General features: G+C 41.5%; 1 protein-coding gene across 1 annotated transcript in view; it reads right to left on the bottom strand.

The window, feature by feature from the left end:
- Positions 1-21,284, bottom strand: part of UST (uronyl 2-sulfotransferase) — an 82,813-nt gene extending 61,529 nt beyond the window's left edge. Inside the window, exons 1-2 of the mRNA XM_035902380.1 lie at positions 21,135-21,284; positions 13,119-13,198 (exon numbers count right to left, since the gene is read on the bottom strand). Coding sequence (XP_035758273.1) covers positions 13,119-13,198 — 80 coding nt within the window. The 5' untranslated portion in view covers positions 21,135-21,284. The remainder of the gene's footprint in view (positions 1-13,118; positions 13,199-21,134) is intronic.
- Between the last annotated feature and the right edge of the window lie 571 nt (positions 21,285-21,855).

Here is a 21,855-nt window from a genome sequence, read left to right on the forward strand (position 1 = left end):
AGCTTTTGGTGAATGCCATGGCTGGTAGCCATGAAAACGAAACATTTCAAGTGAAACTGCTGGCAAGAATAGGTTGCACCTAAATTACTGAACACATTATCTTTCTGCTGCTTGATGCAGATCAGCAACAGTCTAAAGACAGAAGAGAGTGTAGAAGAGCAAAGGAAAGGGGAAGAAATGAAGGCAGCAAGAAGCGATGACAGCAGCACTAAGTTGTCTTAAGATAGAGCCAGAAAGATTACAAGAGTCAGAGAAGTAAGAGGGCAGGGATACCCTGCCTGGTTTTGTAGAAGATGCTAAACATTTATGCTCCTCAGAAGAGAGAAAAATCAAAAGCAGGCAGCTATTAGTTGTCTAGAGGGAAATATTCAACACATACAGTCTTTTCTGAAGTAAAAGGAGGGGTCAGATTGCATAACCAACCCACCAAAGTGTGTCAGAGCCCATCCTTTTGCTGGTAAGGTCATGTCCTTGAGCACATGAACTGGAAATTCACTACCAACAGCTCGCCTCTCCCAAGAAGACATCTGAGATGAGAGGTCGCTCTTTCACAAAGAGCCACGGAGGAACTTCCCATCTCTGAAATGGAGGCTGTGACACCCACCCCCCCAAAACACAGGACAACTTGAACTTCTGAGTTCCTGCACACTGTAAGCAGCCTGGTCTACACCCAGCTGCAGTTGCTCGACCAGGCAACAAGCAGGGAATTTTTAGAAAAATTAAGTCTGTTCTGGCTCTTGTGCAAATCTGTATTTTTTTAAAAACATAGTTTATAATACTTCAAATGCCAACCATTTGTTTCTATGGACTGTACTGAGACTCTTTTATGGAAGCTAAGCAGCATTCGCATGGCATAAAAAATAGCACTAGTTAAAAATCAGTAACCTTAAGCTATTTAGAGGAAAAAAAGGGCAATCAATGCTCCATTTGTTCAAGTATGTTCTGAGTATTTTTAGGTACCTATCCATCACAACATATTAAATATTACTTAGCTCTCCAGAGTGAAACTTTTCAAATTAACACCACCCACATGAAAATGCTTTTGCAAACAGTAACATACTGTGCTCTCATTATACATTGTGTCACCTTATTCATACTCAAATACCTATTGTGAAGGATCCAAAAAGGGAAGCAATCGTATTTTTCTAGGCCTGAGCAGAAGGCTCACCTTTCTCTGGGCACGATCAATGCTGGATCCTGCATGATAAAGGCACCTGAGCATTCTCATGCCCAGCAGCGCAGCGCTGCAACTGGGCGGAGCGGGCCACGACACCACCACACCAGCAGGGCGCTGAAAATGTATACACCCATGCTCTGCAGTGCTCTTCCTATACTTAGCTTCTCCTGATTTATTTAGCATACATTATGAAATCCCATTAGTTTTAACTGCTCTGTTGTGACAGGTATATTTTTGGAGTCCCCATCAAACTAACTAGCATATATGCAGGCTTCAATCAATGACGCTGAGGTTCATTAATAATATATTCCTCCATCCCTTTTTTAATAAAAGGGGGAAAAAAAAAGGCCTGAGAAGTATGCCAGATGTTGCAAGTCTGCCCCATAGAAGAATGTCTCTGATGAATTCCAATTTTATTATTTACATGAGCAAAATCTTTGTTCAAAACAATTTACAAACCTCTTATGAGTTAAGGAAAAAAGCAATAAAAGAAAAATGTCAAACAAAGGGATTTGCTTAGCTGTAAAACGGAGGCTCTCTCTGCTCCTATTATTTTTCATTTCAATTATTTTTCAGAAAGGTTAAATATAAAGGTAGTCCTGTCACGTCACTTCAGGAGGCTGCTGCATTTCTGATCAGCACAAAACTCTTTGCCCAGGCAGAAGCAGCCTTCTTCATCCCTGCAGGCAAACCACATTCCTCAAGGAAAAGATGACTCCCAGCCCATTCTTGAGAAGAACTCTGGCTGCCTCTTACTCTTAATGAAAAAGGTCTCCCCTTAAACATATGAGTTGGTTGCTAGAAGTTCGATGTAACAGAAGCAAACAAGAAGTGACAGCCGCCTAATATTAATAGGGACAGGCACACTGTGTCCTTCTTAGAAGGGAAGCACAATTTCCTTTTACAGCTTCATACAACTGAGGATCACGGTTGCCCAGCAAGCTTTACACATCAATTATATTACGGCTCCATTACCTGCTCTGCAGCACAGCTTCACGGGGAGATCACGTAAAAGCACTAATGTACAACTTTCACCTTTTTAGGACTTAAATAAGATGCAGTTACATCAAAATCTATCTTCTGAAAAAGGTATCTTTAAATGAAAAGTTACTGTAACACCTCGTATTAGCATGCGCTTGGGGCAAAGCAACCCTAGTCTGCACGCAAGGCAGCAGGCACCTCTGGGATGCTCCAAGGACCCTCCTCAAGGATGAGCTGCTACGTTTTCTGCAAAGACTCCCAGAGGAGTGGGCTGAGGTTCTACCTGCCTGGGATTATATGGTATTGCCAGCCTCCAAAATTAAGGAGTTTATCTTCTCGCTTTTGTCTGTAGTGCCTCGCTTCCAGCTTTTGTGCCTTCACCCTAGGCTGTGGCCATGTTTTCAAGCTTTTCTTTGGAATTAGGAGGGGAGGAAAGGAAAGTGAGTTGAGATAAATCTATTCATTTCAAAACTGCATCCTTGGCTGGGCTGGCCTTGAATGGGAGGCGTGTATCCAAAATGCTCAGTGGTTCACGGTTAACAGTAAAATAGTGCAAACTGGCAAGACTCCACACATTAATTACCCTTTCTGGAGCTCTGATTTCAATAGTAGAAATTTCAGCTTCTTAAGTGATATGTCTGGGTAATGCCATTGTAAAAATCACGACTGAGTCCTCTGGGATTGCTTAGGAAACCACCTCAGACCAGTCAATGGCTGAAAGATTACACTATTAAGCCTTGTATTTCTCTATTTCACTATCCTGTAAATCTCCCAGAATATTTTATGTTGAATTTCTGTCAGCCTTTTATATTCATGCATTCTAAACAATGAGGGCTCTTCTTCCTATGCCTTTTGTTATGCTGAGGATATCAAAGTAGTTTAATATATAAATTTGTAATGAACAGCACCAACACTGACACAAATCCTGCCTGGGTGTATAGCAACCCCGGCTCAAGGAAAGGCAACACTTGAGAAGGAAATACTAATTGGGTTTTAATTTATGTTATACAAAAAGTTACAGCTGGAAACAAGTAAGAGAGAAAACACTAGTTCTCCACAAAACACTAGCAGCAGCTATAGTCAAATTCTGCATTATTTAAAACCACTTAATTCCAGATAGCTTGCATTCAAGACTTTCCAGAGGTTTGGCTCAGGATCTCTCTGGACCTCTGATTAACATTTCATTATAAATCAGAGATGCAAATGACGCACATTACCTAGAGGAACAGAAAAACTAATTATAAATTATTACAATAAATTCCCAGCAAATAGTAGAACAGCCGATACAGCTCTTTGGAAAGTATTAAATGAACAAACACGGTGCGTAGAAAACATACTTCTTCAAAACTGGATGAGACCACAGATTTGGCTGAGATAGATATGTCCACATAAAATCTTGGGGCTCGACTTCTCAGGAAGGTTGTAATGCAAAGGATGTTGCAATGCACTCGGCACTGCATACTCAACTTCTCGTATGACTACATTTATCAAGAGCATCACGGGTGATTCCAGCTGTCCTGTGGAAATGGCTGTTGCAGATTCCTACTCAGGATAATGCTAGGAATGCCATATGGAAATGGAATTACAGTAAGTTGGGCTTAATAAAAAAATCACTGTAACTTGGGGATATATATTATTTATACAATGTATAGAATACAAAAATCAATGTAACTGATAGTGAAAACATGGCTGCCCTGTCCCAGATGTGAAATTCTACACGATCACCGTCAAATAGGGAGCTGTGGATATCATCGTGCTCGAGGCTTTGAATCTACACGGTTTATCATGATAATCTGGGATCCAGAAAAGTAAGTGCAGAACTACTCGTAGCATTTTCAGATAACAAAGCTGCAAAAGGAGAGAATAATGAAGGGAGCGGTTTGCTGATAAAGAGCCACTTGAGCCATAAGGCAAGCAAGACACGAGCAAACATCATGCGCAAATAAAACCTAAAGCATCTAGAGCCAGAAGCAGAGGATGCTCACAGGGAAGGAGAAGTTCTGGCAAGGACTTGCGTGACTCCACAGATTATCAGCAGCGTGTGAGACCTTACAGGCCAGCACAATCCTCGTTTCCCTTTTTCTGAGAAGCAGAAGCAGAGAGGAGCAAAGACCTGACATAGCACTGTCGTGACCACTAACAGAGTCCCTTTTAAGCAAAACATGCACAAAGTTCACTGCAGAGTCACACAAAGGATGAAAAAAAAAATGCCTTGCAATGGAAAAATGTCAAGAAACTGCAAACCTTCAGCTTAAAAAGAAAATAAGGGAGAAAACCAGAGAAAGCTGAGAGGTAACTGCACCACAGTGTGTAAGAAATAACACATGAAAGCTTACATAGGAGAAAAAAATTGATAAAAGGAGTCTTTACATTGTGGGCAAATGTACTCTGAGATCCAAGGAAAAGGAGTCAATTGAATTTTAAGAGGAAAAATAACTCAATTTACAATCCGAGAGAACAATTCAATATTGGAAGAATTTACCAAGGGCATCAGATTCTCCACTACTGGTGACTTTGAATCAAGACTGAAATTTCCTTCCTGAAAGATGAAGGTTTTAGATTCAAACCTAAATAGTCTGTATCGTGCATTACACAAGGGTGAGAAAGACTAGAAATGACCTGGGACTGCCACAATCCATCTTTTTGCCCGAAGGCAGGATCAGCTATACAATTGCCGCTACCAGCTCAAAAATCCTCAAGTACAGTCTATCCTGTTGCTTTGCTGTCCTTGATGTTCACACCTTTTCCTAAATGTCTGATCTAGAACACTATCAATGCAATTTAAGACCGCCACGTCTGCAGTGTGAATGTGAGCACGGAAACCAAACAACAGTAAAGCCAGAATAATTTAGGTGTTATGCCTTATCCCACCTTCAGTAATGAAATTTCAAGCAACTATCTCCATTCTGAGCATACTGTATAACCAGCTGAATGAAAGCTAGAGAGTCTATTATGTGAAGAACATGGGAAATTCCAGGGGAATAAATTTTAAATCAGATAATCTTAAAATCTGTGTAAAAACTCACCATAGAGCAATGTTTTTTTAAAAAATACCCCCCCCCCCCAAACCCCTTAGACCATACAAAGGTCAAACTGCATGTTAGGTTTGTGCTTAGCCTTCCATCAAGCCACAGTTAAAAAACATCATTACATGCTCACATCATTAAAAAAATGTAGTATAAAAAAGGAAAAAAGATGCAGGAGGGATTACAGCACCATGTGGCCATTCATGAAATGTGTACTTTACAAGGCAGACCTCACATGACGGTAGAAAGTGTTTCATGATGTGTTAGCAAAAAGTATAGATTATAACGAACACACATAAAGACACAGTGTTAAGGCCTTGCACATAAGTTTAGCTGACATTTCCCTCCTTTTAAGAGCTTACACAGAGGGCAATAATTTTTTTGTTACCATATTTTTCATGACATTTCCTAGGTGTGTATGTTTTCTTTTTTAAAGGAGAAAAAAAATCCACAACATGAAACGACATCAGTAGGTAATCTCAGGCAGATACCGTTTCAAGACACTGATTCAAGGAGGCGTTCAAAGGGCCCAATCCCTCCCACAGCTGAGCCGTACAGAATCAACGCGAGCTGACTGAGCTACTGCCGTTGGTACAAAGCGTACCTGAGTTTGCATTCCAAGGGTTGGGGACAGCCAGCATCTTGTTACGCCAGCGCCACGCGTTTGCCCAGCACGCGGTTTTCAAAAGCTAGTAGAGCATGGTTAAGACATGTAATAGGCATGTTCTGCAAAACATCTGCGCTCTGTGTGGTATTACTTGTTCCAGAGAAAGGGAGAAACAAGAATCCTCAAGTTTTATTAATAAATCTGAGTGTTGTGACAAATATCGCGTGACTCTGTTTTAAGTCAATGAAAACAGCATCACAGAATCACCCTGGTTTCACCGACCTCTTACCGGTCTATAAAAAAAAATTTAGAAGTGAAATTTTATTTCCAAATCAATGGACCAAAGACACATACATACACAGGTTAAGTCGTGGCAAAGCAAGATATTTACTTGCCATAACGAATTGTAAATGTATCGTCCAACCCTTACACACAATACACAAGCTAACACGCAAGGCTTTCAAACACCATGCTGTCAGCACAGAGTGTGCTCCTGCTCTCCAGCACGCAGCTCATGCACATGACATATGGTCAAGTTAATTCTTCAAGATTTACCTCCTTTTTGTTTGTTGGATACGGACACATTTTACAGAGCCCAAGAACAGGGAACGCTGTAACGTTAAAGTTGCAGTGTTAAACTGTAATTCTTAGAGCTGCTTCTACATGAGAAAAACCACAAAACTGATGAATAACAAAAAACCTGAACAGCATTCAGAAACTAAGTTTAGTTTTGGGCTTATCCAGTCTGAATCTCTCTTGTCTATCTCTGCCTTCATACAGCATGTGATTTACTGCTACCTGTAATTCAGAATTCAGATCAGAATTGAAGGAAAGTGTCCAAACTGATCAGCACTGCTGCATGTGACACTGCCTGCCGCTACAGCACTCCAATTTACTCATTTTTATTAGTGTTGGCCATTGTGCCTGTTTAAACAAGTCATATAGAGAAAAAAAAAATCAGTAATGCTGATACAAACTGTCTACCAAACCCAACTTTTCCAAGAAAAACAAGAACTTTACACATTAGCTCTGCTAATGAGTAACAGAAAACCAGACGTATTTCTTATGTTGATTCCAGGGACTAAAGGCAAGTCCCTTCCCAAGCAGAAGACCCAACAGATCTTTCTCTCCTCCCCAAAACCTGTCCCCACTACGTCCCTCATGCACTGAGCAGGAAGGACACAGCAGGGCTGGGGCTGGCATCCCAGCAGGGCTCAGGGAGGTGGCTGCTGGCTGTGTCCCAGCAGAAGGTCCAGCTTGGCTTTCCCTTCAGCAGATGTACCCACAGCAGCACGGTTGTCTCAGAGTCTTCTACTGGCCTTCTAAATCTGCTTTGAAACTGGCCAATGGGTTCAGAAATTATTTAGGAATTAGGCATGGGGGGAGGGGGGGGGAAACTGGAAAGACATGCAGAACAGCTGGAACTGCTGTGAGAGTCTTATTTCCTTAGAAAATTATGCTCCCCTCGAGCACATGCACACAGATGCTAAATACAGGCTGCAGATATTAAACTGCAGCCGAAAGGAAGAAGAGGACAGCAGCCCGACAGCGCAGAAAGGATGGCTCCTCAATACTAATGCTGGGTGATAATTCATCCTGGCTTCGAACAAATAAGATATACTGGACTGAATTGTAAGGGCTAATTAAAATGTAAGATTAAATTGAATCCATGCTTTATCTCTGCATCTCCTTACCACATCATAGGAAATTTTAAAGGAGATCATTCCCTAGTGGCCTATAACTACTGCAAAAAGTAAAGAATTCATGGCTCCAGTGAGACATGAAAAAGCCTGTTTCTCTCTCTGGGTGGTCTTTTTAATGTTTCTCCCTCCTATGACTTTACCCTGACCTAATCAGCCAGCGTTTAAACAAGCAAAAGTCACTTACCAGTCACCGACAGAGGCACGTCTTTAGGTTTTTACACATTCCCCTGTGACATTCATTTACCCCGAGACAGGAGGGAGCAGCCAAGCTTCCCGCTCTGCCTGAATCGGGGTCTGTAAGCGCGTGCTCAGGAGATTAACAGTTCAGTCTTGGAGGGGGGAAAGCTGCCTTCCCGTATCCGAAATGGAAGTTGCGCCATTCTCCCCATCTTTGACTCACACTGACCCAAAGCCGTGGCCTCACCACCCCCATAATTCCTGCAAATGTTCCTTCTGCTTCTCTGAAATCCGTAACACTTGGGGCACACACCGAGCATCTTGAGCAGCTGCCCAAAGACTGTTATGGATACTTAATTCAGCAGAAGATTACTAAGAGGTCAAGTGGGGCTTTTCCATAAAACTTGAAGCTTCTTCCTGCTTTATTTTTTTCTCAGGCTAAATAAATAGATAAGCGGCATTTATGATAAAGCACAGCGAACAACCTGCAGCTGTCCTGAAATCGCTTTTTGTCTCTGCAGGTTATTCACTGTACTGCTTGGATCTACCAGTAACGCCTGCAATCTCAGCAAATGTATCAGCATATAAATCTTTACCTGCTTAGAGTACAGACATTCTTTAGTATTTGCTTCTGATTAACATTTTGGATGCTTTTCCTGGCAACATTAGTATGCAAACTTCAGTTGAGAAAGAGACAAAAAAAAGTGTCAGTATTATTACTAATGTAATGGCTCCCACAATTCTTTTTAAATACATGCAGCATTGACTTTGAAAAGGAATTGGAATATGACAAAGATAAATGATAGCTGTCATCTTGGTCCTGCAATGTACCCTTTTTGGCCACATATCCCTGCGTGGAGATAAACCTCCTGAATGTCTGAGAGAATTCATGTGAGAAAAAAAAGAGTTTTGTTTTTTCTTGTTTTTTTGTTTTGTTTTGGTTTTTTTTTTTTAACATGGCCAACAAATCTCAGCATTCTGAGAGTACACATAAATATCAAAGGAGGTTTTCTTTTTTTTTTTTTCCTGTTCAAAGAATTTTCTACTTCACAACATCCACTGCAGTAGGACAGCAGCTAGTAATTTTGCACTCTTCGTGTCGCTCATTTTTTTCCCTTGGTTAACACATGTAAGAATAAGGAATGAAGGCCATTTCTACAGAATAGGAAATGGCAGCCTGGTAAACAGTGACTCGGAAAGGATCTAGGAAACACACTGGAAAACAAATCACCCTGAAAGCCCAAATTGCTCTGGCGCAACTGTAACTTCAGAAGGTATAAGCATGGCAACTGCAAAGATTTTGGTTTTTTTTTTCTACTATATACAGCATTAGTGAAGCTGATACAGCTCCAGAGTACAGTTTTGATGCTTATACTTAATAAAGGCTATGGAACTACTGAGAAATTTCAGAGAAGAGTCACAGGGTTATTAAACAGATGAGGAAAACGCCTGCCAGCAAGAGGTTTGAGAGTATATGTGATCAAAAGGAAAAGCAAAAGGTGCTTGGAGGTGGCAGCGGCAGGCAGATGCACAGGGAAAACCACCAGGGTGCAAAAAAAGCATTTCAGTCAATAAGGAGCAAAAGCCAGAGAAACATTAGAAATTAGCCACAATAAACTGACAGTAAAGCTGGCAGACAATTGGAAGTGCCCAAGGAAGTGGCAGAGGCGGTGTAACTCGGTGCCTTCAGATGCAGCCTGGATGCTTTCATGGAAGACTTCTGAGAAATACACTCTTCTTTCCAATCAAGAGCAAGAAAATCCCACGCTGGGCTAGCCCCAGTAGCAACAGCCAGTATGAAACCAAAAAGCACCTAAATGTTTACCTCTGTATGTAAGAACATTTCCAAGTGGGGTTATTAGAAGAAAGCCAGGTATGGAGCAGTCAGTCCAGCATTTAGGATGAAACAAGCAGGATGGTGACCACAGAGCCATAAGGAAAAGCCTCATTCAGGAATCACAGGAAAAGGAGAATTCAATAAACAGCACCACCTTCCCCAAAAGAAACGGTCCTGCAATGGACTGGATGGCGTAACCACCCTCCCGAGGCACTGGGTCGGTCTCCTAAAGCTTGCCCTAGCTGCATGGAAAAGACTGGGAACAGAAGCTGCAAACCACTGGGAATAAAAGCTTTTCCTGTGACAAGCCCTATGTAGAAATCCACTCACAAAAAGAGCAACTTCATTTTTTATCTTCTGTTTGAAGCTGCAATTAATTAGATTTATGTCTGTAAAAACTCACATAAGATTTGCCTTAATGCATCCTTTTAACGCGTGCCTTTTTGTCTGCCTCTTTGCACTACTTTGGATGGAGAGAAGGTAGTACTGAACTAAAAGATGAAGACGTAGGAGAGTAAGTGAGGATTCATTTACTCAGCTGAACCGGCAGGCACTCTTAAAACATTGCTCAAAAATGAGGGGGAAACCTCTCTGGCAAGCATTCAGGTCAGGATGAGATTTTCAGGTTTTTAGAACTTTGTTCAGCAAAACTATTGCTGCTTCAGAAACACACATGTGCTCAAATTCACCACTGAAGGCTTAGCTCGCTTCCACTAAGAGATTTTTTTTCTGGAAAGAAGATATAGTCCCTTTTTTTTCAGTTGGAAACAATTGTAAGTAAATGCCGTGATGCTTTTCTGAACAATCAGAGAGCTTGAAGTGCTGACAGGTTTATAAGCAGGTGCAGGGTGCAAAGCGGGGAAATCCAAGTGATTTGTCATTGCTGCTATTCACATCAGTGACATTAAAGAAAAATGAAGTTTATTTTTCTTACTACTGTTTGGGAAGCTGAGAAGCACCAGCAAGTGAAAGCAAAGCAGACTGCCGTTTCGCATGACTCTGCCTGCATTTTCTCTGCTTCTCTAGTACCTTGGTGACATGCTCTGAACGGCTTAACACAAGCCCTACCGGTCTTGAAAGCACTCGACCAGAGAAGCACAAGGGCGAGTGGAAGAGGCTCCTTTTGTCCCAACAGTGACCTTCAAGCTTACCAAAAGGGTAGCAGAGATAACATGCCTTCTGTCTCCTACCTGCCTGCCATGCAGGAGAAGGAGAACAAAGTGTTCCTTATCCCTTGCTGCAACCAAAAGCTGGGTTTCAAAGATATAAAATGCCAAACGAGAAGCGAGTTTGGTCACTGGATTAATGCCCAGGATGTTGTCCCTGCAAAAATTCACAATTTCCAGTAACGGCTCTGCTACAAGGGCATGCAGACAGCCTCATGCTTTTCCCTGGGACGGAGGAATGGGTTTCATCAAAGTAGGGTTCTTCAATCTTCAAGCTGATCTTTGAGCCTTTCACAGATCCAAAGCTGCCCTAAGCCTGCAGTCAGGAGTCAGCTGCCTCCTACCCGTCCCTGTGCATCTGTCCCGCTCCCCACTGCACCGGCTGCTCACTGTGAGCTGCTGCCTAAGGTCTTCAGCTGTCAGCCAGAAAACACCACACTGATGCTTTGACCCTCATTCTTTTAGTTTCTGGGGTATGGCATGGCTTTTATGTTGAGCTGGCAGAAGAGCTGGGGCCGATGGGAAGAACCATATTCCACAATTTGAGTTCAGCTATCCACTAGAGATGGTCTATAAAGGAATAGTTTCAAATAAAATCAAGCAAAACTAAAACACTTTCACAAGACTGTAATATTAATAATCTATAAAAAAAAATCCCCCTAGAATTAATGAACAGGGAAGATATTCAACATGCTACTTCACTATTAGATGTAACAACGCCAATAAGCTTTGAAACTACAGACTAAAACTCTCAAAAATATTTATCAGAAAACACTACGAAATGCTAAATCAAAAGTAAGCAATGTTGATGCACTTCAATGATGTCTCATTTAAAAGATTCATCAGCCCTTTCAGTACTCTACAGCTACTAGTTAAATGAAGCAACCTCTCAATAAAATGAAAGATACATTTTTCAGGCTTGCAAGGAACAGCCAAAAAGGAAGCTGCAAATACTTTCATACATCTCATATTTTTTTTATATATTTTCACAAATTAGCATTGGAAGAAAAACATAGCACGATTTTATCTCATGGATACACAGAAGAAACTGTTACCTGCGTGGCAAGGATGTACCATACATATAGAAAATGGGATCTTGGGAGGAGCAAGAGGTAACAATGTTAATCTTTTTTCTCATATAACTAATGTTGTGTACAGTCTCTGAAAAATCAGTTTAATCAAGAAACATCCCTTTGACCCTCAGGTGTGGCTACTTGTTTGATCTTGCATTTCGGCAGAGAGAAGAGATCATTTACCAAAGATGTGACATCCTATTCTAAGCAGTTTTATTCTTTAAAGATAATACATTAGAAATGAACTCTTGTGGAATCAGAACAGAGAACACAGAAGATGGGAATTTTGCTTAACTCTTCTTGTTTTCAGTTAATGAAATCATGCCCATAATGAAGTTATATATCAAGTGAATTTCCAATTGCTCAAAATACTTTATTTTCTAAAAAAACCAAACCAAACACTCCCCCTCCCCCCCCCCAAAATTATCATGGTTTACTACACTGTCTAGCCACACCTGAAGCCATACATTCAAAGGATATGCACCGACATTACCACGTAAACAAAATGCTGTGAAGTTAGGCAAGCTCTTGCAAAGATCTGCAGAAAATTCACACTTCTTAGAATTTTTTTAATCTACATGACAGGAATCCAACCTAGTGGCACAGATGGCATGGTTCCTGAATATAATTTCCAACTTAAGTTTACAGCCTGGGCAATAACCATCTGCAGTCAGCTTTAACCTCTGTGTCCTGGCTAAGTGCTAACTGGCATCACTCATTCACGTCCTTCCAAAAATTCCTCAGAAGTTTCATTCAAATTCAATTTTCTTCACATTCCATGCTATAAATGTCTCTAGAGTCTTGCAACATACTTTTAAATAGCTGCCAGCAGGGACTGCACTCCCATGATACAGAGCATAATCTGTTTGCATGGTTTATAAATACTTCTGTATCCTGTGGAATGGGAACTATTTTGTCAGTAAAAAATTAAATTGGTTAAATTGGTGAAGAGTCATTCCAGGTACAAAATTAATGAACTCAGTGGAGTTTTCAGTCCTGTGTTAGTATCTGACCATACAGAGAGAAAACATTCACATCAGTGTGCTGCCACTTTTCAAACACAAGTGCACAGTTTAAAGACCCAAGTTACCATCTCACACATGTTGGCTGGAAATGTTATAAACCAAGATCATCTTGGAGGCAAAGGCATGCGATAGCATCCTGGCTTTTCACAAGCATACTGTACTTAATTATTCTGTAGCAAAGAGAGCGCAGGAAAAAAACCCCAAACTTCTGAATGTGACTTTCAGCACCAGAAAGGAGGAAAAAAGTACATTGTATTATTTATATGTTAAAAAGGAGGGGAAATGTTCTATGTGTTACAATTAATAGAAATCAATGAAAAAGATTTTTAACTGAGAATTGCCTTACCTTGAGAAGTTGAGGAAATGAACGTGTCTAGTGAATAAATAGGGCTGCTCAGCAGTGCTTATGTTTTTAATCAATTCCATCTAAAAAGAATTAACAAATCAAATTTTCCATGTTACGTCAATGTACATTTTGAGACAAATATAACTCTCAAACAACATATGATGATGTAATTTTCAAGTTTGAATTAGTCAGGAACGTCTTCCTCACTATCCCTCCCAAATCTGTCATCAAGATAGCATGACTACTATCTCATGTCTAAGCAAGAAAGGGTAAGGTGCAGACACCGTCCTGCTATCATGGAGCTTCTGTACTTCCAAAAGTGGGTATCAGTTTAAGGAAAGGTATAAACTCAAGGAAAAATCTAAACCCTGCCTAAATCTTCACCAGAGCTTTGCAAGCGGAAGCTGCCCTCTGAAGACACTGGCTCTATTCACCAGAATGCCAAAACGTAAAACATCTGAAACTGTGACAGCAAGCGGGAGCTGAGCCAATCATCATTTTCGTATAACAATAACAATTGCCAGCATTGCCGAAACTCTGAACAATTCACCTGTTTAAATACAGAAATGTGCACTTCCCATTCCTTTTACCATTACAGCAAATTAAGAGTACAAATCAAATGGGCACTTTTAGAAAGATGAGGCTAAAGTTCTAGTTCAGGCACATTCACACCACAGCATGTACTGAAGACTGTGCACCATGGATATGAATACCTGTGTTGTGTAAGCTGGGCTCTAGCTATGATTTAGAGGAAAATTAAAATGTCTAGTGGAGCATCATGCTAGTGTCAAGGTGTCCTGGTTAATTTTGCTTCCTTAATTTCCTAAGATTTTTTTTCAGATTTACTGCTCTGTGCCCAAATGCAGGCTGTATTATGGACACCGAACAGGAATGCATTTGAAATGTTAGGTTTGCTGACTTTACAAACTGGGTAGTAGAAAGTAATAGAGAAAGTAACAGAAATCCATAAACAAACAAACAAAAAAAAGGTAAGAGAAGGTGAACCAAAGATTCTGGTTTGAATCATATACATTCATATGCTAAATTTAAACACCATTAAGGGGACATTAATTAAAAAAAGCCTCTATTTCTTAAAATTTGAATGCTATAGCTGACATAGACAAAATAGGAAAAACATGGGGTCCAGCCTGTTATGTGGTCAAGATAAACTGACTGGCACGTGATGAGTTACTGCACTAAAAGCCTGAAGAGCATGGTAGAAAATGATGTCCGTGCTATAACAAATATTAAACTACATTTAAGGGACAGCAATTGTCAGATTTTGGCCCCCTCTATTTCCCAGTTTCAACACACTGGTATTTTGCCATAGTTTCTACACTGCCACATTTTACTGCTTCTCATCCATCTTTCATCCTCCATTTTTTCCCTAGGACACATAACCTGCTGCCTTCTTTCAGACAACACAAGCGATAGCCATTTAACTTCTAGGACTGAATAAAAAAGTGTACACACCAATAGCTTTTCCCTACTTTTCCTCTGCCTACAACAATTTTACGCACATACATGTACAACGAGCACTGCAGCAAACAGTTCAGTTTGTCCGTCTTCTCAGGATGGGCCTTTGCCCGTCAAACGAGTTCGAGTACATCAAGGCACATTAGGTCTGAGAAAGCATATCAAGGTATAGCCATCTATCAAGGTATATTAGGTCTGAGAAAGGCTGTTAAACTCAAGGGAATGGAATGTAAAGAAGGAGGAGACCACCAAAAGAACGACAATAAGAAAGAAAGAGAGAAACAAGAGAAAACAGAGAGAATATGTGTAATTTTTAAAAAAAAAAAAAAAAGGCAGGAAGGGAATAGCCCCCTGGCTTTATCTGGACTCTGGACTGTTTGATTCAAGTACAAATAGGTCTTTATACAGTTCCTCCAGTACAATACAAATGCTGTGAGCAAGAAATTCATAAACCTTAATAACAGAGCTTGCCCAGACCAGAATTAGAGAGCCCAGGAAACTTTTCAATAATTGGCACAAAGTAACTGAGAACTGTTTGTTAATGCTCTGAAGAGACAAATGCTTTCCTAGCAAACCAAATAAGCCAACGTTTCTTTAGGACTGGTAACTCAATCTGCCAAAAAACTACATTCATTCACCTTGCAGAATGAAACAAGAGGAGACTCTAGAGGCTAGGTATCAGATGCCTCAACTGGTTTCTTTTTTGTTTTTACCCAGACAAGTTACAGGAGAAGTGAAATTCTCAGAACTGTGTGAAGCTTTGTTACATTGGCATTTTCCCACATTGCTCTATCTGCATGAAGGAAGGAAGGAAGATGGCAGAAGGAGGTTATTGATACAGGATCAAAACTACTCATGCCATTACGGTCACCACTGTAATTCCATCTTGGAATAAACCAAACCCCATCATTAGAATATAAATATGGAGATGTAAAGATAGTTTATCCATACAAAGTAATCCCACTGAGTTTAAAAAGACAGGCAGCTTTACTATCATACCGGTAGATAAACATGGGGGGGTGGGTGAGGTATATGCGAGTGCTACCAAACACCACGCAAGCCTCCCTTGCCCCTCAGCTCACCCCGTGGCTGGTACCAATTTGCTAGCGCTGGGCTGATTCACATGACATCATCGCCACGTCTCCCATTGCGCGTCACCCGCTGTCAGCGCCCGGCTCCTGCCAACCTGCTGCCGGACTAGCAGGGGCACTTCTGCCTCGGGAGCGAAGCGAGCCTGGGAAGATGCACAGAGAGCAGGACCACATCTGGTGCCTGGCTTTCTTTTTAATCTCTTGCTACCAAACTCAGTCTCTTGCTTCCAAACTCAGTCTCTTGAGCTATGATGATAGCTTACTCCAAAGCAGATACAGAATTTTGTTTTGACTTGAAGTACCTTCGTATTTAGACACTTAAGGATCAACGGGACTTGTAAGCAGATGTGGATAGAGCTGCAATGTGCATATGAACAAACAAGCAAAAAACCATTCTTTTAAAAGCCCTGCCAAAAGGGTAAGTAAGGCTCAACAGAAACAACACACAGATGTCAGGAGGGAAAAATAAATAACCGTAATGGCTCATGGCCACATGCAAATTGTGGCCATATTTCCCATGGGTCCCTCTCTCTCTTTCTGATCCCACTGTGCTGAACTGATTTCAGCCTAACAAGCCAAACATATTGGTCAGGAATACCTAGTGAACAGCCTTCCTTCTAAGATTATGTTAAATAAATAAAAATAAATAAATAAATAGTAATAGTAGTAGTAGCAGTAGTAATAGTAGTAGCAGTAGTAGTAGTAAGTAATAATAATAATATTATCTTCCAGTGTATCCCAGAAAAGTAAGGTCTCCAGTGGGGTTTGGGGTTTTTTTTGGTTTGGGTTTTGTGTTGTGAGTTTTGTTTGTTTGTGGTTTTTTTGGTCATTGGGGTTTTTTGTTTCTAACACAAGATGGTTAGTGCAGAGGACCCATGAGGAGGAAGAGTGAGCAGAGGATGAGAGCTGAGGAAAGCAAGTACCTTTGGATGGAATGGGTGATGCAGGAGTGAGATATACATACAAGCACAGACTATCCAGGAGATGGTCTTAAACCAACCAAAGTTTGGAAAGAGATGAAAAGCCACAAGCAGCAGAGGCTAAACTACCCTGGCAAACACCGTCAGGGGAGAGATGAACCAGAACACATCCATGTTTGGAGGGAGAAGCTATAAAAATATCTGGGGGAAGACCAAAAGGAGCACGTGCCTGCTACGATAAGGGCCCGTAAAGAGCTATTCCTCTTCCCTGCTGCTTCCCCAAGCTCTCCTGCTGGAGTTAACTTTTAGCTGTTTCACTGAGACAGTGCTGAAAAAGATAGTAATTTGCTTTTGAAATGAACTAAATTGCACCAGAGAGTTAACACTGTCAAGCAAGGATCTGGGGAGAGGGAAGTGCCAGGACACAGGAGTGGGTAGGGAGAGGCAGGTGGTGGTACCCGGTGCCCACGTGCTCACATCCACCAGTGGAGCCCACTGCAGACAGAAATACCTGGGATTTGAAGATAAACTACATGGCCACAAAAAACCCAAGCCAATTCCACCTCCCACCCAACACTAATTAATTAATTGTGAGTAACAGCATTTAGCCTAAATGCGGATTTGTTCCCTAGCGTAACATCTTTCTACTGTTGTGACTCCTTGCTTAAGCTTTTCTTCTAAATTTTTCTCCAAAATTCATTTTCTGTGCTGACTTTTAAACAGACCTTTAAACAAGGCCAGATCTGCAAACAGAGGCAATCCTGTAAATCACAAGCTATTTATAAATCTTAAAGCCCACCTGAGCAAGCACATCAAGAGGCAATACGCCAAGGGGATGTCTACTCTCCTACACTACCACTGTAGGACCTCAGTTGGCCCTACTGAAGAAATCAAACCGTAATGGCTCAGCACCACCCGTGTATTTGTACTCAGCTGTTGCTGCACTGTAAATAACAATCCAGCAGATGGCACAGTGAAATGACTCTGAGAGAGAATGGATGGGGCCCTCCCCGAAAGAGAAGAAACGTGGAGGATGGCTTTGCTCCAGCCACAGCATTGTTCCCGCACAAAACTCAACCCAGACCTGCGAGAGAGGACACCTTCTTCCCCTCTTTGGAAAAGGGCGAGCCACCCGCACCACCTGCTCAGAGCAGTCCCGCTTGGTTCGAGATTTGTCATAGGTAAATTGTACTGGGAAGAAAAAAATAACCAGATAATATTCCTGCCCAGACAACAGCTGGAACATTGCTACATTTTTAAGCTGCTGTATTTCACTGGGAGAAAATTTGAGGTCAAAATGTATAAAAATGGTGAGGCAACTGGGATTTTCCAAGTGAGGTCAGCTGGATGACACTATGGTCTCCACTAACACTGATAAAAATAGAACAAGAATTTCTCTGTATCTGTCTTTCTTGCAAGTTGTTTACCTTCTTCCCCTGGTTTTGGTCTCTACTGAAGGCACATAGGGTCCAGGAAGCACAAGTATCTACAGGTATTTGGTATATCACTTCCATCTCGGTATTCATTTCCATAAACAACTCACAGGAATGAGACTATATCTTCATTTTCAGCTCTCAAAAATCTGGAATGGTTTCAAGAATTTCTTACACTCCCCAAGCTGCTATGACCAATTTTCTGTCTTTAAAAGCATTTAAGAAAAATTAGGGATGGATTTTTAGTGTGTTAAACCGGAATTATATATAAAGCTGTCTGCACAGCCATAAGGGTGGGTGGTAGAGGGAAACGATGTGTTGATAAACTATCAACTACTCCCATATGTGATCAGTATTTGCATATCTATAAGCATACTTATTCTTACATCTCTGAATGCAAAAAAATGGGGGGGGGGGGGGGGGGCTGGGGAAGAGGAATAATTCATTTTGCAACAGAATGTGTGTCATTTTAAAGCCACATCAATTAGACTGACTTTGTATACAAGAATACTACACACTATTTTCTGCATTTAATTTACTTGGAAATATTATAGCAAATGGTAAGGCACAGATTAACTCATCTGTTTCCAGAACTCACTCCCTTAAGCCCATAGATGTTCAAAGGCTGCACTTCTAATTGCTAGCAGGCTCACATAATTCAGGAATATTTCTTAGTAGGAAGTAGACTGCAAAAGGCGACAAGAATATGGATTCCAGTTACGTGCAATCTCCCCAGTCATTAAGAACACCTACATGCTTAACTTTATTTAACAACAGCAGGCTGCATAAGCTAAATATTTACAGAAAAGTCTTGGCTGGATCAGGGCTTTAACCAAACACAGGACAGACAAAATGACAGAAGGAAAAGAGACAAACCGTCAAGTGTGAAGCCCAAGCTCATACTGGGAGCCTACAGCCCAGCCCAGCTCTCTTTTCTCTCGTGCCAATGCCTGGAGCCCAAGACCATCCATTCTCTTAACTTCCTCTTGTGTACACCACATTAAACGTGGGAGAAATAATTTCTTTTTTCATACTCTGCTCATAAAAAATGAGAAAACAACCAAAAATACCCTGAACAACAAAACAGTTTCTGTCTCCAGGCATGTTTCCTGGTGATCAAAGGCACTTTTCAGCAAAAGTACTCATTAAATGATGAGCCTATTATAGCTATGAAAATAAGCCATAAACTAAACTAAAGAGACTCAAGTTATAGTAGGGCAATCTATAGAATATATCATCAGCTCTGTAGCAGTACGTCCAGCGCCATCTGTGTTCCAGCACAGTCGCCATCTAGTAACATAACAGCTTCTGTAGTGCAAAAAGTAATGCAGGTATTTATCCTCCGTTAGTGTATTGGCTGCATCAAAACCAAGTTTGAGCCTCTCTGGGATCTCCATGTGCTGTGTGACTAAAGCACAGAAGACTGTTGAGATCTGATCTTGTACCATGTTTAATAAAGGACAATCCAGCTACCAGAGAAATGCAGAACAGAACCGAAATGAAGTAGCTGATGAGGGTGAAAGCCGATGATTATTAATGCCTGAAAGGTTTTTAGGTTTTAGGATGCATCTCCCAATCAGCAATGAAACTCAATGAAGGACATAGTCAAAACAAAACCCGAACAAACTGAAACACAAAAGCAGTCATACCCACAGAAATCCCCTGTCCCATATCCAACAGTTAAAGAGAATAACTAACCAGGCAGGCTCTGCAGCACAGGGTAGTTTGACTCCGACCTGATGGGACCATTTTGGTGTGAACTCCCCAGGCTCCAGGGTGCCACCAGTGGAATACACAGTGGGATGCTGAAGTAGCTGCAGCCCAGGGTGCTGCCCTGTCCCTCAGCCACCGGCAAGGGCAGAGGGGGGGACACTTTGGGTTGGTGTGGCAGCCCTGGTCAGGCAGTCCCCGCCTCGGGCTGAACTTGAGTGCGAAGTGGGGTTAGGTAAGCCTAACCCTGATGGCCACCTTGGAAGGGGGGACCTGCAGTAGCAGTATCTGCTCCCAAATTTCCATTTGGAATGAACTGCTGTATCTAAATTAACAAACTTACGCTCGTAAACAGGCTACAAATAAATCACCCCCAATCACACCACAATGCCGCTGGGCAGGCTCACGTCTGTATTTTGATCATTGCATACATCCTTTTGTGGTTTGCAGGCTGCTATTCCTAGGAGCGACGCAGGCAGTTATCGCGGCATTTACCTGATCAGCAGATCGAAATAGCAGCTGTGGGCAACGCGTGCAGCAGTTGTGCGTACGGCATCTAACGATATCCGTACACTTTGGAGTCTGAGGGTTTTTGTGTTACTTGCATTACTACCCCACTGATGGCAGCGATACTCACAGAGGGCACACGGTTACCCTAAATACAAGGGAATTTAAATAACTGGATCTGCTGTGGAATCAAAGCTGCAAAAATAATGCCCTCTGCAACTTTAAGGGAACATGAAAAGGGGTGTCTGGGTAAAGAGGTTTCATGTGGTATATTTACTTGTTTTAGTTGTGCGGTAACATGAAAAAGTCAGATGAGCAAGAGGCTGAGATAGGATCAAGGATGTGTCACATTATAGCAACATGGGTTACCATCGCCCTGGGAAACAACTTTTTGAAGCAAGTGATTACTAGAAGTGAATTAAGAAAGTGAGAGGAAAAAAACCCCAAACCCTGCTGACTATTATTCCTGCCCTATTTAAAGAGACCCAAGCTAGGCCTGAAAAAGCTGGCCCACTTACATGATAAATGGCTGTGCCCTGCAGATACATTAATACAGGTCCCAGAAGCTGTTCGCACCTAACTTCACTTGTACTAATCCTTCTTGCTTCTCTGCTGGACTAACTGCTATGCCGACTAAATTCAAGAGCTGGCTCACTGGAAGTTAGTTTTTCTGGTTAGCTTCCACATCGTGTTGCTCTTGGCTCTACCGTCCCCTTCTATTAACTGAAGCCACTTAGAGGACGATGAATGCTGGCTGATTACTCAGGTCAAAGTAGCAGTACACCTTTTCAATATGATTTCTGCTAGCAAATACCTTTGTTTCTCAGTTTCACAAACATAATAAGAAACTGGGACCTAAGATGAGCAGGAACAACTTACCTGTTCGTTTTTGGTCAGTCTTGTTTTGTTATGGATGTCAGATGTAACCAGGTTGAATCCGTGTTTCTCTGATAAAATTCTCAAGAGCAAAACCACAGTTCGACTCCCACACTTCCCAACTCTGTTGTAGACCACCTGGCTGGGGAAAGGAAGTACCTAAATAAAGATTGAAAAAAAAGGAGTCAGTATATTCGTATTTTTGCTTCTGTGTACCTCACGCTTGACCGTCAGCCAACAGATACGTACAGGAGAACTTCTAGGGCCCTGCTCAGGTCAGAAGCATTCACTTCCACCAGCAAGCTAGAAACTCTTTTAAACAGAAACACACAGCTCAGGAGGTGGCAAGCGGAGATTTCCCCCTCATGATCCAGCTTAATATAACAGCGCAGACTGCTAGCTACTCCAGAAACACTAAGCCACTGCTGATGTCTTCTAGTGAAGATGATGATGGGCTTAAACTTGCTGCTTGCAACCTCAGTGCATACTTTAGCTGACCGCCTCTCAAAGAACGAAGAGGAGTGAATTTGCACTACAGTTTGGCAACTCAAAGTGAAGTTGGCATAACGCAAGAGGAATGCTCAAATTGCAAAACTCCAGCTTAAGAAGAAAAAAACCCCAGACAACCAGCAGTTGTATAGAGCTAAAATTAATCAGCTGTTTCAATTTCAAATATAAACATGAATCTTCCAAAGAGACTTAGAGAGAACAACTCATGCCACTT

The sequence above is a fragment of the Egretta garzetta genome, unplaced genomic scaffold (genome assembly GCF_000687185.1).
Source record: "Egretta garzetta isolate BGI_Z169 unplaced genomic scaffold, ASM68718v1 scaffold139, whole genome shotgun sequence".
Taxonomy (NCBI): Eukaryota; Metazoa; Chordata; class Aves; order Pelecaniformes; family Ardeidae; genus Egretta; species Egretta garzetta.